The 14,099-nt window shown below is 35.0% G+C and overlaps 1 protein-coding gene across 1 annotated transcript in view; it reads right to left on the bottom strand.

Annotated features, from left to right (window-relative positions):
- Positions 1-1,161: 1,161 nt before the first annotated feature.
- Positions 1,162-14,099, bottom strand: part of HCN1 (hyperpolarization activated cyclic nucleotide gated potassium channel 1) — a 199,616-nt gene continuing 186,678 nt past the window's right edge. Inside the window, exons 7-8 of the mRNA XM_040541693.1 lie at positions 4,023-4,187; positions 1,162-2,166 (exon numbers count right to left, since the gene is read on the bottom strand). Coding sequence (XP_040397627.1) covers positions 1,355-2,166; positions 4,023-4,187 — 977 coding nt within the window. The 3' untranslated portion in view covers positions 1,162-1,354. The remainder of the gene's footprint in view (positions 2,167-4,022; positions 4,188-14,099) is intronic.

Here is a 14,099-nt window from a genome sequence, read left to right as displayed (position 1 = left end):
GCATTTCCAGACAGACTTGATGCTATATTATATTTATTTATTTATTTATTTTTAATTAACACCACAGTCAACTACAAAACTACAGTGAAGACACAGAAAGCACCTGAAAGCCTAGATCAAGCTGTGGATTACAAATAATCCTTTAAATGAAAGACCTCACTTCTAGACTTAAACCAGAGGTTCAAAGTCAGCATTATAGGAATTTTAAGGTAGACATAATCAATGAATGGTTATTATTTCCTAAGATACCATAAAAGTCTTTTCCTACAATAGCTGACTGAACCTATTTTTATTTTTATTTTTACTTTTTTTTTTAATTATTATTTTATTTTATTTTTTTCCCCAAAGCATGCATGGAATATTTTTGGATGCTATTTAGGGCAAGGAGAAGAAAAGTGATGGTATTGGTGAAGTACAAGCGATTTGCAGGATCAAGCGTACAATTTTGCGTAAAACATTGCATGTAAAAGTAACAGTATAGGTTTTAAGCCGTTGCATTACAATTCAACAGTTGTGTTGCACTTAGCTTTAACAAATTTTAAAACTGTAAATTTTGAGGTGAAGAGCTGAACCTAAATTCCTAAACAAATACCTTGCAATGGTACACCACACAGCAGCTATTTTTATTTGGGTCTAAAAAGGTATTTACAATGGCAATATTTATAGTCTTTGTAAAAGTCTTTAGCAATATGAAGACTGAAGTCCACCCAGTTTACTGAAACAACAGAAGGGTTGACATGGCGTGAGGTTACAATCTATCCAGAGGAGTGCTAGTGCCAGCCTTGGTTTGTCAATCTAATTCTGAATGGAAAGCACAAAAAATAGGAATTGCAATTGGAAATAAGTGAACTCTTCATGGAAAATTATTAACAATGTATATGAGTAAATGAAATAACAATGTTTTCAGAATACCACTTGGTCAGTGCTATGTTTTAGTTAGGTTGATTATTTGTTTTATACTTGTTTGAAATTTGTTACTATGTTGACAATTTTCCCATGAAAATGGGAAACCTTGTGAACTAAGAAATCTGTTAGACTGGTTTTAAAGTCAACATGTTATAAATAAATAATATTACAGAATAATTTAGACTTCTTTAATGGTTGCAAGAAAGGAAGACACAAATTCAAACAAGTTTTCTTAATCCCTTTTTTGATATATATATATATATATATATATACCATTTATATATATATATATATATACACATAATTTTTACATTTGTTATGTAGGGCAAAGCTGTCTAAAGTATTTTTTCTCACAAGTAGACTGCTAGGATACCGAGGAAACAGGCTAAAACAGTTCCTGGGACGGCTCTCAGTTTGCTGCAAGTCTGTTTCTCGTAGTCACCAGGGATCATAAGTTTGACGCGAACCGTGGTTTGTCTCCCTCCGACTCTGTGCTTAAGACTGCAGAAGAATCCCTTTGCAGGGGTGCTGTGGGCGGCACTGCCCCCCGGTTTGGGGGGATGGCTCCCGAGGACATCTGTCGGAAGAGTGAGACCCGCTGGGGGACAGTGGCCCGGCTGGCTGACGGCACACTGGCACCGGGGGCAGGCTGCGGGAGGGAGGCCAGGGACTCCCCCACGGTGGGGTGAGGCCTGGCGATCAGGGTGGAGATCTCATGGGGCAGGGAGGGCTGCGAGGCGGAGAGGGGCCGCACCTCCCGGCTCAGGTTGGTGTTGTGGAGGGCCTGGGTACTCTTGTGGACCTCGTTCTTGGGTGCAGCACCTGGCGGCGGCTGGGGTGCCTGTGGCTGCTGCTGCATGAGGGAAAGCTGTGAGGCTGTCGGTGAGGCGTACTGGAAAGTTCGGCCAGCCAGGGGACTCTGTACAGGCGGGCTGCAGACGGCAGTGGTGTAGGAGCAGGGCGAAAGGATGACAGCTTGCTGGGGTGTCTGTGTGCTGGGCGAGGGGGAGTGCAGATTTCCATGGGACAGGCTGCCAGCGGTGTAAACAGGAGGGGACTGTGTCCTGACGCGGGATGAGGAGGTGGCAGAGGTGCTGGAGTTCAGCACAGGCATCTGCTGCAAGCTCCCTGGGGCGATGGTCTGCACCATCTCCCTATCATGCTTGACAATCTGCTTCAAGATCTCATTCTCCTGGTTGTTGAAAACCCCTGTGTTGAGGTCCTTCTGGAACTTCTGGAGGAGGATGGAGTTCTTCTTCCCTATACAGACAAGCAGAAGACTTAGCCAGCCTGACATACTTTACATTTCAGCTCTTTTGCTGAGGCTCACATGAACATCGCCTTCACCCAGACATGGTTCCCCCTCTCTACACAAGAACTGCAAGCTTTAATAGTGCCATCATGTTCAGAGACACCTGAACTTTCCGTGCTCCTTCACTTGCAGTGCATTGCCATTATTGCAATTATTCTGAATATGTAACCATGGTAATTTACTGAACAACAGGGTTGAAAAGGCCACCAGGCTCTGCATGAATAACATTCTTCTTTCTGCAAAACTGTCCTAATTCCCACTAAACTCTTATGTAAGTTATAAATACATCTTCCATTTAGTACATTCCATGGAACTAATTACTAGCCATTAGTAACCAGTGACCACTAGTTTACAAGAAATCATGTTTTCAAATGCTTGTGAACTGATACGATCTCACTGCTAATGTGAAATTTGCTTACACAATAAAGCATGTTGTATGCTGTGTACTGATGTCTTCTCTGTGTCCTGACATTTCTTTGATGCTTTTAGTGTCTGCAAAACGCAGATTTTGTCATTGGATACATAGGAATACAACCGCACTGAACTGCTTTTTTTATTTTTTATTTTTTAGATAAGACAATTCACATTTTATCTTTTGTTCTGTGTAGATTTTGTATTGTAAACACAGCACTTCAGACTGGATTAGTGATTCGAGCAGACTGCACTTTACTGCTAGTATTATTGAAGCACATATCACTTAAGAGTTGGACTACCTTTTCAGACAGCATTGGAAGACAAATTTTGTGAGTTTGTAAAGTCTTAATAAGATAAATAAATGCACTGAGTACTCACAAATTGCAAAATAATAAAATAGACCTATTCAATATTAGAAAACTATATATATGTATTTCATTTTTTTACTCTTGCTATGTTAAAGAAAACACAAATATGTTTTCTTCCAAATCACATTTTCAGCTTAGAATAGATAGCACAATGACAATGCACTGAAAGTTGTTCCCTATTCCCTTTGAAGAAACTGCAGACTTATCTGTATTGAAAAAGAGTGATGTGGATAAAATCTTACACTAGAATTTTCTTGTGAGGTTGAGGAAACAACATTGAGGATAAATGATTTTATATGAATAGCTGCATTTTAAAACCAGTGTCGATAATGATGATCAGAATGCATTTCTTTCTACCTAAGGCCATATATTTTACCTAATATATTTTATTAGAGAGGTCCAGAATGGCTGGTTGCATAACAGCAACACTGTTTTGATGATCTGCCATATAATTCCACCTTTCACTCAGATATCCTTGGCCTGCTTTTCTCATTACAAGCTGATCTGAGTAACTCCAGTGTGCAGCCATCAATGCCACCAGAGCCCATGTTGTGAGGAAAATGAGAGCCCTGCTGCAAAGGATTAGCTCGCTTCAACAAACACAGGTTTTGAGAGTGCTGAGAGACTTCAGCTCTTCTCAGCACTATAGATGCCGTCTCTAAACTGTTTATGTATGAATATGTCATCTACTGCTCCCTAAACTGCATAAATCCCATGAATTGCTGAAGTCAGAAAAAGAAATATACAGGATTAATAAAAAATGCTAATGATAATTAAACTATACAGAATAATCCTCAGAGAAGATTGAGAGCTCTCTAAAATTCAAAGTTTTTTATTACTTAAAAGTGTAATTTCAGAATTTCTTATCACATCTTATTTATAGATCAACAGAACATCTACTTCAATGTAACAGAAATGATTTTTTTTTAAGAAAGGTTTAATCGGCACATTATCCTTCAACTCTAGGAAAAGAAAAGGTAGAAGGATTTTATGAATTTCAAATATGGAAAAAATAATAATACCTATTCTGTCGAGTCTATCAATTGCCACTGTTTCAAAGGCTCTTCTCATCATGGGGTACTCTTCCAGAACCTCATTGAAGTTGTCCACTGAGAGGGAGTAGAGGCGACAATACGTGTCTGCTCGTACACTGGCAGTTCGACGGCCCTTGGTCAAAAGGCAAATCTCTGGGGAGAGAAACATTAATTGCACACAGGAAACAAAGAATTTAGTGAACCATGAGAAACTTAACAGCTAGGAAGTGACTCAATGCTAACAAGTACTCAGTGGCAATTTTTCTCTTGCTATTTGTACAAGGTTGCATGGGCAGTTCTGAAGGTGTTTGATTCTATCTCTGCTACTATGAAAAAATAACTAATCTCCTTTAAAAGCTGTGCTTATAGGTTTTCTCAGTCTACACTCTGATTTTATTGGGCCATTAAAAAAAAAATAACTTCAAGTTGTAAAAAATGATCCATCAACTGTTAAACACAGCTTGCTGACTCAATTAACACAAGTGATTCTATATTATTATTATTTTTGAAATATTCAGCTGACAGAGAGAATCAATTCCTTTAATCATTCAGGAGACTTTCTAAACTATTTTAATACATGATATATGAATGTAAGAACTGATTTAATAAAAAATCTTTCAAACGTGAAAATGCTTTCTGTTTGGTTTTATGTCATAGGTATTTTGGGAGATGAAAGTTAGGATTTTAGACTTTTTTTTTTTCTTATTTGGCTGAACAGCAGATCCCTTTTAACCTCTCTTTACTCCACTTGATTAATCTAGCAGGCTTGCTTTGAGAGTATCTCCAACAGAAATTCATCGTTCTGGAAGAGAGGGGACTGAATCTACTGTTTGTAGATGCTTGTGTATTAATCACAAACTAGCATTCTCAATGAAGTGTGGAAATACGAATATTTTTCATTAGTAAGAATAAGAAATTCTGCAGCATTACTTCAAATGTACAAAGTGCTAGTACAGTTATTTCTTTTGCTGGATGTCTTTAACAAAACACATTTTTTTAATTCATTTGAATTTAAAGAACCCTGATGTTTTTTGGTCTGATACTTCTTGTTGAAGAATTTCCACATGCTACCTAACCCTGAAGGCTTAGGGGCTAAGATGCTTAAATAACAGTGGATAAACCAAAGGACGTTAATGTGTATCCAGCATAGAATGTACTCGAACCCCTATAGCTTTGGGGAGAATTTATAGACTAATGTCTATTGTAAAAGTCTCGACCCAACGTCCCTCAGAAGACCTGTTACCCAAGAAAAATGACGATTTGTTGTAAAGAGCAAACAGAAGTCAGTCCTTTCTTCTTCCATCTCCTAACGCATCTTGACCCCTTCTCCTTTGATTGCACTCACTGCGTTGTAGTTACATGAGCGAGAAGGACACTTTGCCCAAAGGGAGTAGTTAAATGCAGTGAATACCCACTCCATTTCCTAAGATACACTTTAGATATCACACAGAATTTTTTAAATATATGGTTGAATTTATAAATAACTTAACTGGCTGGAAAATGTGTGATTTCTGATTACCTCTTGATTTTCTGCTTTCTTCACTTAAAATAGGTTCAAACAATACTAAAGGCATGATGAGATCTCTTCCACCATACTGAACAAAAAAAAATACTTGAGCGTATGAAGCATCATACACCCCAAACAAAACAAACACTGACTGTGAATACTAAGTATTCTGAAGAGTGTAAAAATAATTCTTTCATCATTATTGGCAGAACACTGTATTTTAGATTACTTCAACAAGAACAATGGGAAGACACCATAACAAACAATGTTAGATTTCATCACAGGACAATGGAGCAATGGAATTCATGGATGTTATTGTAATAAATATATGTTTTCATTCTAAATATTTTTTTTTCTGCCCTTCTTTCCTCTTGTTACTCTTGCCAAGTAAGAAGACTGGAAAGAACCACTATATAAACTGTACAACTTATTCTGCAAATCCTATGTCAACCCACAACTTCTGGCTGAAGAACATCTCTCTGGAAGGCTCTTCATATCAATAATGAAGTCATCTAGTTAGATACAGCATGAAAGAAAAGATAGGAGAAATGTCCTGCAGTCTGGAAGGGATCAAGGAGTGCCATTATGGAGCCTGGCTGCTCCATGAAACAGGAAAAGCTTCATGTTCTCAGCTCCAGGTGAGCAGTCTCATTCGAAAGATGAACTACAGAATTGTAGTTCAACCTTCATGTGATGGACAGAATGCATTTCCAACAATGTTTCTTGACTGATTTGAGTTGTTTTATAGTCACTGATATATCATCTGTATTGCTTTGATATACATGTCGATGGCATCATTTCCACACTGGCCACAAGACTAATGTGTATGTTAATTGTATGTGTCCTGTATTTGAGTTCATTTAATCTATTTGGTATTTCTTTGGAAAAAATTCTCTAGCATAATAAAACAATTAGAATATGAAATCTCATTTATTTGGACTGGAGAGCAGAAACACAATGTAAAAATTTGCTCCTATGAAACACTTGTGTTTTTTTAAATAAATAAGAAATAAGAAACTTTTTTTTTTTTTCCTTAATGAATTCATAAACAGGAGACTTCAACAGAACAATGTAATGAAAATATCCATGATTTATTAAAAATGTGTCTTAATGACATCACTGCACCAGGTGCCCTCAGCAATCATACTCTCCTTGATGTTTAGTTGATTTAAATGGTCTATGAAAAACAAACAATAGCAAAGGAGTGTGTAGTAGAACACAAAGGACACACACTATTTTCAAATGGTTTGGACAAAGTTCTTTATTAGCATAAAAAGAAAGCTGCTGCAGTATATTACTCACTAATATTCACATCTGCAGTTGACATTGTGCATTGCCTTCGTGCTGTCACTTTGAAAGTGTTAAATACTTCTATATTTCCTTTCCAAACACAAGAATTAATTCCATTTCAATTAATAGTTATATATTAGGTATAATTAACCTGTAATTTAAATTTAATTGAAGCTTTACTTTTAGTAATGATTTTTTTTTTTTTTAGCCTCTGTGGACAACAGTTCCCTAGAACAGTCTAAAACAAATGTCAGTCACTATACTAATGCAAAATTACTATTTCAAAGCACTAAACAATGATAAAAACATTCGCTTGTTCTTACACTCCATATTTAATTAAAATGTAACTAAAATAGGGCACATGTATATAGTATTTTATATTTCCATTAGTGTAACAAAATACTTTGTACAGGAAATTATATGCACCCGAAAGACAGCACTAAGGGAGACTGATTTTGGGAAAGCCTGAATGACTTAGGGTGAGTGACTCATCCAGTAAGATGATTCTTAAATAATTAGGATTAGTAAACCTTTTGTAAGAGCCACATTTTGGCACTCACTGTGGTCATGTTCACAGTTCTTTTAGACTATATCAACATATCAAGGTGCTATTTTCCCCCCCTCCCCTGTTTTGCTGTGGGATTTTTTTCTTCAAGCAAATAACAGACTGTGGGAGCAGTTCAACTCTAGCATTAATTGTGATTTTGCATCCTTCCTATTCTTTGTTGGATGGGTCCATGGACAATACTCTACCAATAAATTCCTGTTTCCAATTTATACAGACCTATAAAAACTCTTTTCTTTCTCTCTGGGAATCAGTAAAGCTTAGCTGACAGTGTGGCACTTATCCATTAACTGTCAGTTCATTTTGCACATAAATTTTACTCCAAATATAATGCTCAAATTTTTATGTCACCTTAGCATTTAATTACAGATTGAAAATAAAATTCAAAAATTCAAATAACAATAAAAAGTTGCCTTGCAAAAAAAAATGTGTTCACTATCAGACAAACTGTGGTGATAAAGGAAACAGCTAGGAATTAAGTGGCTACCCGGTTCATTAAAGGATACCAGTCTGGTCCCGTCTTGATGGAATATATTTCTTTCTTTAGTGTAGTATATAGTAATATTTGAAAATGCAATGCTAGCTATAATGAATTAATATTGTATGCATAGCTTTGTTTTGCAAGGACAGAGATTCCAGAATTAAAGCAAAAGTTCAATTTACTAGGTACATAGATTTATTTATTTATTTATTTATTTTTGTAGTAATGAGCAACTTAGATAACTAGTATGTTAGCAATATACTGCTCTTCATATTATAATAAAGTAAAAATAATTAGCAATTTCTATGCATTTGTGAACTACAGAAATTTATTAACAGCTTTGCCCTTTCCAAAGCTATAACAGGTTTCCCCTCACCTGTCAGATTAAACATTACAGGATCTGATGAAGTGTCCTTCCAGCTGAGGACAGCTGACTATTGCTTCTGTTCCTCAGCAGGAAACTTGTTTCATCATGTAGTGGGCATATACATTGCTGTGAAAATGGGCAAGCAGCTATTCAGACCATCTGGCAACTTTCAGCAGCGGAAGAAAGATAGAAAATCAAAGCTATTCAAATGTTTGGGTCAGACAGTCAAACTTATTTGGGAATACTCTATGAGAATGGGACAGCAGATTAGAATATTTTTTATTTTATAGAGAGTAATGAGTTACTAAACTGTTACAGACAGAACTTAGATGTGTGACAGCTCTTTCCATCCACCTGTAGTTTCATAACTTTTTATAGCTAATCTCGTAATCTTTTTTAATTGTGTGAAGTCTTTGAAACATGTTCTCAAGAACAACAAAGTTTAGGTTATTCTCCCTTTCTAATCCAACTCTTCGTAACAGCAACTCTGTCATGGTGCTAAGACAAACAGTTCTTGATTTCTCTCAAGACTGGTTGTCCACTGACCAGAAACTAGACAGTGGGCATCTTGGTGTGCTAGTCACAGCTAGGGTCTGCAGCCTTCAGCCTGGGGCATGCTGCTTCCTACTTCAAAACAGGTAATGAATGACACCTTTCCTTTAGCAAAGGGGCATTTAAACTTAAAGCAACTAAAAAAAAAAAAATCTTAAGACACCACACCCTTAAGAAATGGAACAATTTTCCATTTCTGTATTGATTTGAGTGTCTCCAATACAGAAAACCAAGGGAAAATGTTTGGTATGGTAAATATGGGATTGCTTTAACATGCATTTCTGTACATCTGTTCCTTTTTTTCTTTTTAAAATTCTATAAAACATCAATTGCATCTATCTTAATATTTACTAGTCTTTCTTTTTTTTTTTTTTTTTTTTTTTTTTTTGTCTCTTTCATTATGTAGTCACTAGTGCACAAAGCAGACAACCCAGGGAGATGATGCTTTTTGTTACAGATACTAAAATGACTAACACCAGGTCTTACGATTAGTCAGACTACAGATTGCACCAATTAAAATGATTATAATTATTATCTTCAAAATAATGATTAAGCGGTATGCCAGATAGCTATGTAGATTTTATTTTACCATTATGTGGCAAAACAGTATTTACATTCATAGTAGTCAAGACTGCAGGGAGAGAAAGGAGGGGGCAGAGTGAGTAATATCACCCAAACCCAAATCTGTGGAGTGGATGGAAGTGAAAAGACTCAGGTAACACTGAGCTAAATACATTACTGCATTTGGTCCTATGTTTGAAAAAAACTTAAAATATAGTCAGTGCTCAACAGAACCATTAATGCAGCAAAGGACAGAACTTCAGAAGGAAAGAAAATGGAGACAATTACTGCCTTTTACAATTGGGTATGTAATCTCAACTGTCAAAGAGAGTATGGGTATGTAATCTCAACTGTATACAAAAACTATACCTTTTCCCACCTTCCTTACAGTAAATACAGGCTTGTACCCAGGACAGTTTGCGTTTTTGCCACGGTGAGCAATAGCAGACACACATGAACTCTTGATTTTAAATCTGTCACGGGTGATTGTCCATACAGCTGCCTTCAAATAGAAGAGCTCATCAAACAGAGAGAGGGTTCTTCTGAAATTGTAAGGCCCTTGTCATTACAAGAGCAACATGAGATGGTAGAGACAAAAAGAGAAGAAGACAGAGAGAGCGAGAAAGAGAGAAAGAAAGAGAGAAAGAAAGAGAAAGAAAGAAGGAAAGAAAGAAGGAAAGAAAGAAGGAAAGAAAGAAGGAAGGAAGGAAGGAAGGAAGGAAGGAAAGAAGGAAAGAAAGAAAGAAAGAGAAAGAGAAAGAGAAAGAGAAAGAGAAAGAGAAAGAGAAAGAGAAAGAGACAGAGAAAGAGAAAGAGAAAGAAAGAGAAAGAGAAAGAGAAAGAGAAAGAAAGAAAGAGAAAAAGAAAGAAAGAAAGAAAGAAAGAAAGAAAGAAAGAAAGAAAGAAAGAAAGAAAGAAAGAAAGAAAGAAAGAAAGAAAGAAAGAAAAAGAAAGAAAGAAAGAAAGGAAGGAGAAGAGAAGAGAAGAGAAGAGAAGAGAAGAGAAGAGAAGAGAAGAGAAGAGAAGAGAAGAGAAGAGAAGAGAAGAGAAGAGAAGAGAAAAGAGAAAAGAAGAAAAGAAAAGAAAAGAAAAGAAAAGAAAAGAAAAGAAAAGAAAAGAAAAGAAAAGAAAAGAAAAGAAAAGAAAAGAAAAGAAAAGAAAAGAAAAGAAAAGAAAAGAAAAGAAAAGAAAGGAAAAGAAAGTAAAATTTTTTTTCCACACTTTTATTGCCTGTTTCCAGTTGTTTGGAGCATCCGTCTCTGGAGACCTTGACACATGAGCTCTCATCATGTTCATTATTTAATTAATTTAATTTTTAATTTAATTTAATGACAAAAAAAATAAAAATAAATAAAATAAATAGAAAAAGTGCCATAACCAGCAAGACTCAAATTGCCAACTTCTGAAGTAGAATCTTCAAACTTTTGAAGCAGATTTTTTGCTAATTGCTAAGCAAGTGAACTTTCACATTTATTAAGGTGTGTCAACAAGCTTGAAATTGTCTTTTATGCTCTCTACCTCTGAGAAATCTTTTTCTTCAAACAACTCTTGTTCTATCTCAGTCCATTTCCTTGAATAAGTCTTAACATACTACTTCAAAACAGTTCTGAGAAAAGCAGTGTGATAATGTGCTATTAATTCGGATCTTTTGTGACTTACTCAGAGCAGGCCTCTTATTATTTCCTGTTATTATTATTTCCTATTATTATTATTTCTTTTTATTACTTTTGTAATTTTTTAAAAGACTGGTATACAAGTGGATCTTTGTAAGTCCTCATACTTCCTGTAACAAATACTGATATACTACTAAGCCTATTTCAATGTTATATGCTTAATATAGATTGGCAGAACAATTTAATTCTTTTCAGAAAGGTTGTTAGTCATAATTAATTTTACATCAAAAAGGACAGCCAAATATACAGGGTTAGAATATAACAACCTTCATAAAAAATGGCATATTATCTGCCTGGACAGCTATTTTATGTCCCACCCTTACCTTTTATTTTTTTCTATCTGAAATTACTGCAAATAGCTGTGGCTAAGGTTCCTGAATAAAGCAAATTCAGGCAGCATTTTTTACATCCTGCCTATTTTCTCTTCTTAACTCAAAGTCTTCTGAGAAAGCTGTTTGATAGAAAAGACGCTTAGGATTGTTACATAAAATGGAAATGCAAGCCTTTACTTTGTCTTCAATGTTATTCATAAGACAATATCCACGTATTCCTACTGTACTATAGCAAAGTGTTTTTTATACCAAGAGAGACTATGATATGCTAGTAATTATCTTTTAAAAGCTCATAATTTGGCTGATATTCATTTTATTTCCAATTTGAAAACAAATAGGACAACAATATCAAGATAATGTGCCTGAGTCCAAATTCAATTTTCATACTGGCTAGGTCAAAGTCCAGAAATGACTCTTGTTTGGATGGAGGCCTGTTCCCTCTTAAAATAAATAAGAAAGAAAGAAAGAAAGAAAGAAAGAAATCCTTTTGTATTCAGTGTTATGCTCTTGCCATCTTGAGCAAAAAATAACAGTTGCAAATTAAGCAGTTCAAATCGAACTTAAGTGGAATCTAAAAATATTGTACTTCTTTTTTTTTTCTCCTCCTATTAAATTATTAAATAAATTATCAGAGTCTATCAGTTCTGAATTAAATATTTAGATTAAATATTTAACCTACACTCAAATATTTGAGTTAAATTCTACTGTGAAGTACTTGCAAAATTATCATCTGGTTTATCTGTTTGTCACCTCAGATTTGCAAGGCATGCTGATGTGGCATTTTGGGTATGCTACTTCTCTTGCTTATACGGACTAAATTAAAAATTATCATAGAATTATAGAATGACTGAAATCAGAAAAAATAGAATAATAGAATGATTAAAAAATTAAAAATTAGTTACACTATTAATGAATTTGAAGAATTAGAACTATCATTTAGGTTCAAGACTATGTTGTTTAGATAGTGGGGATTATTATTAGCATTATTATTAATGATATTGTTAAATACACATCCTAGTTACTGATAATTAATAAAAATCCTAAACCCAAATACGATTCTACCTTACAGGGTTGCAGAGTAATTCATTTTCTTTCTAACTTCCTTAAAAAGTCCCATACACTTAAAAATAACATTCTGTCCAAATAGAGAGAAGCTCTTCTGTCTGCATAGCATTTTCTACATAAAATGCAGCGTCAAAAGAACAACATAGCACAAGGAGTTATGTTATACCATGAGGAAAACATCCTCAAAATGGCAGACTAGTCTGTGCCAAAAAGGACATTTCATTTTTATGGCCTCTTGCAAGCAGTGCTGTTAGAAAAATGGTCTATATTGTTCACGTGAAAAGTGTTTTATGAATGAGTTGGTATGGAGATCTGGACTCCCTTCAAGCATTTAATTGTGTACTTGCCATTAAGAATATGAATAATTGCACCTCAGGGAGGCTACTTATAATTCATTATGTATTTTGGTGCAGTGCTAGATTGGCGTATGAATACTGGGACTAAATTCACCATTACCTTGAATAATGAGTAGCCATATTCAGTATTTTTGCAAAATGTAAAACTGTATCATATCATATTGTCCAGTTATAAATTAGAAGATATAAAGCAGCGAGCAGTCAGGCACTTTAACAACATTTTCTCTATTCATAATTAATACTATTCTGCAAATCCAAAGTAGCCTATCAAAAGGAGGTACCTAGAGTGTACCCAGAAAGAAAGTGACAAAATATAATCTAAAGTGACTCAACATTTCCCACGGTATTATTTTCCACTGCACTGGTCTAAAATATACTGACAGTTGCTGTTCTGAAATGGGGAAAAGGTCCATAAATAAAAGGTAGGTCAAAGTAGTTCTGTCTAATTGGAATTCTGGTAGCTGAAGCAAATGCAAGATACTATTGATAACAATTTAAAGTGTGGAAGGATAACTGTTGAAACAGTACTAAACAACTGAAGCAAAATAAAATATTTTAAAACTATAAAGTATACCATAAACTACATGGACGTATGAGTGTTATAGAACTGGAAAAAAAAAAAAAAAAAAAAAAAAGAAACAATGCCTGAAGATGTCTCCAAATTCTGTGAAGATGAGGATGAAAATCTGCTTTATATGTAATTTCGCTAAAATTACTGCTATCTGGCAGTTATTTATATCTGACATTGAATAAATAAAATAAAACATGTATTTGTCTCTTATTACATTGCAAGAGGTAGATCATTATATATTGAAATTCACACACAACAACTCTCATACATGTATCAGGTATCATAAATCAACATGCATCATAAATGTAGTTTTAGAAAATCTTGTGTATTTCATCATGTTCAACATATCTGGAAGCTCATAGAAAAGAAAAATCTTTTAAAGCAATATGAGTTCTAGTCTACAAATTGACTTATTGATTACTCTAAGTGGTATAATACCACTGGGATCCTCAGTGATGGATAAAACAAAATAAAGCAAAACAGAAAAAACAGTGTGGAGAGGGAACCACAACAGAACAGACACATCCCAAATTGGGTAGCATGAATTATTGCACACCTGCCTGCTGGAATTAGGAAACTCCTTCCAACTGCAAACACAGTGAGAACCTCCATGGGGACGCCCAAACTAACATAATTCATAAATATATACCTACACATCCTACAGACTCAGTTTGGATTTCCCTAGCAATATCAACATTCCTTAAGCTTTAACACAGTATCTGTTAAAAACAGAAAAACGGGTTTA

This window comes from Cygnus olor, chromosome Z, assembly GCF_009769625.2.
Source record: "Cygnus olor isolate bCygOlo1 chromosome Z, bCygOlo1.pri.v2, whole genome shotgun sequence".
NCBI classification, from domain to species: domain Eukaryota; kingdom Metazoa; phylum Chordata; class Aves; order Anseriformes; family Anatidae; genus Cygnus; species Cygnus olor.
Note: the sequence above shows the minus strand (reverse complement) of the source record. Positions and strands in the feature narration are given on the sequence as shown.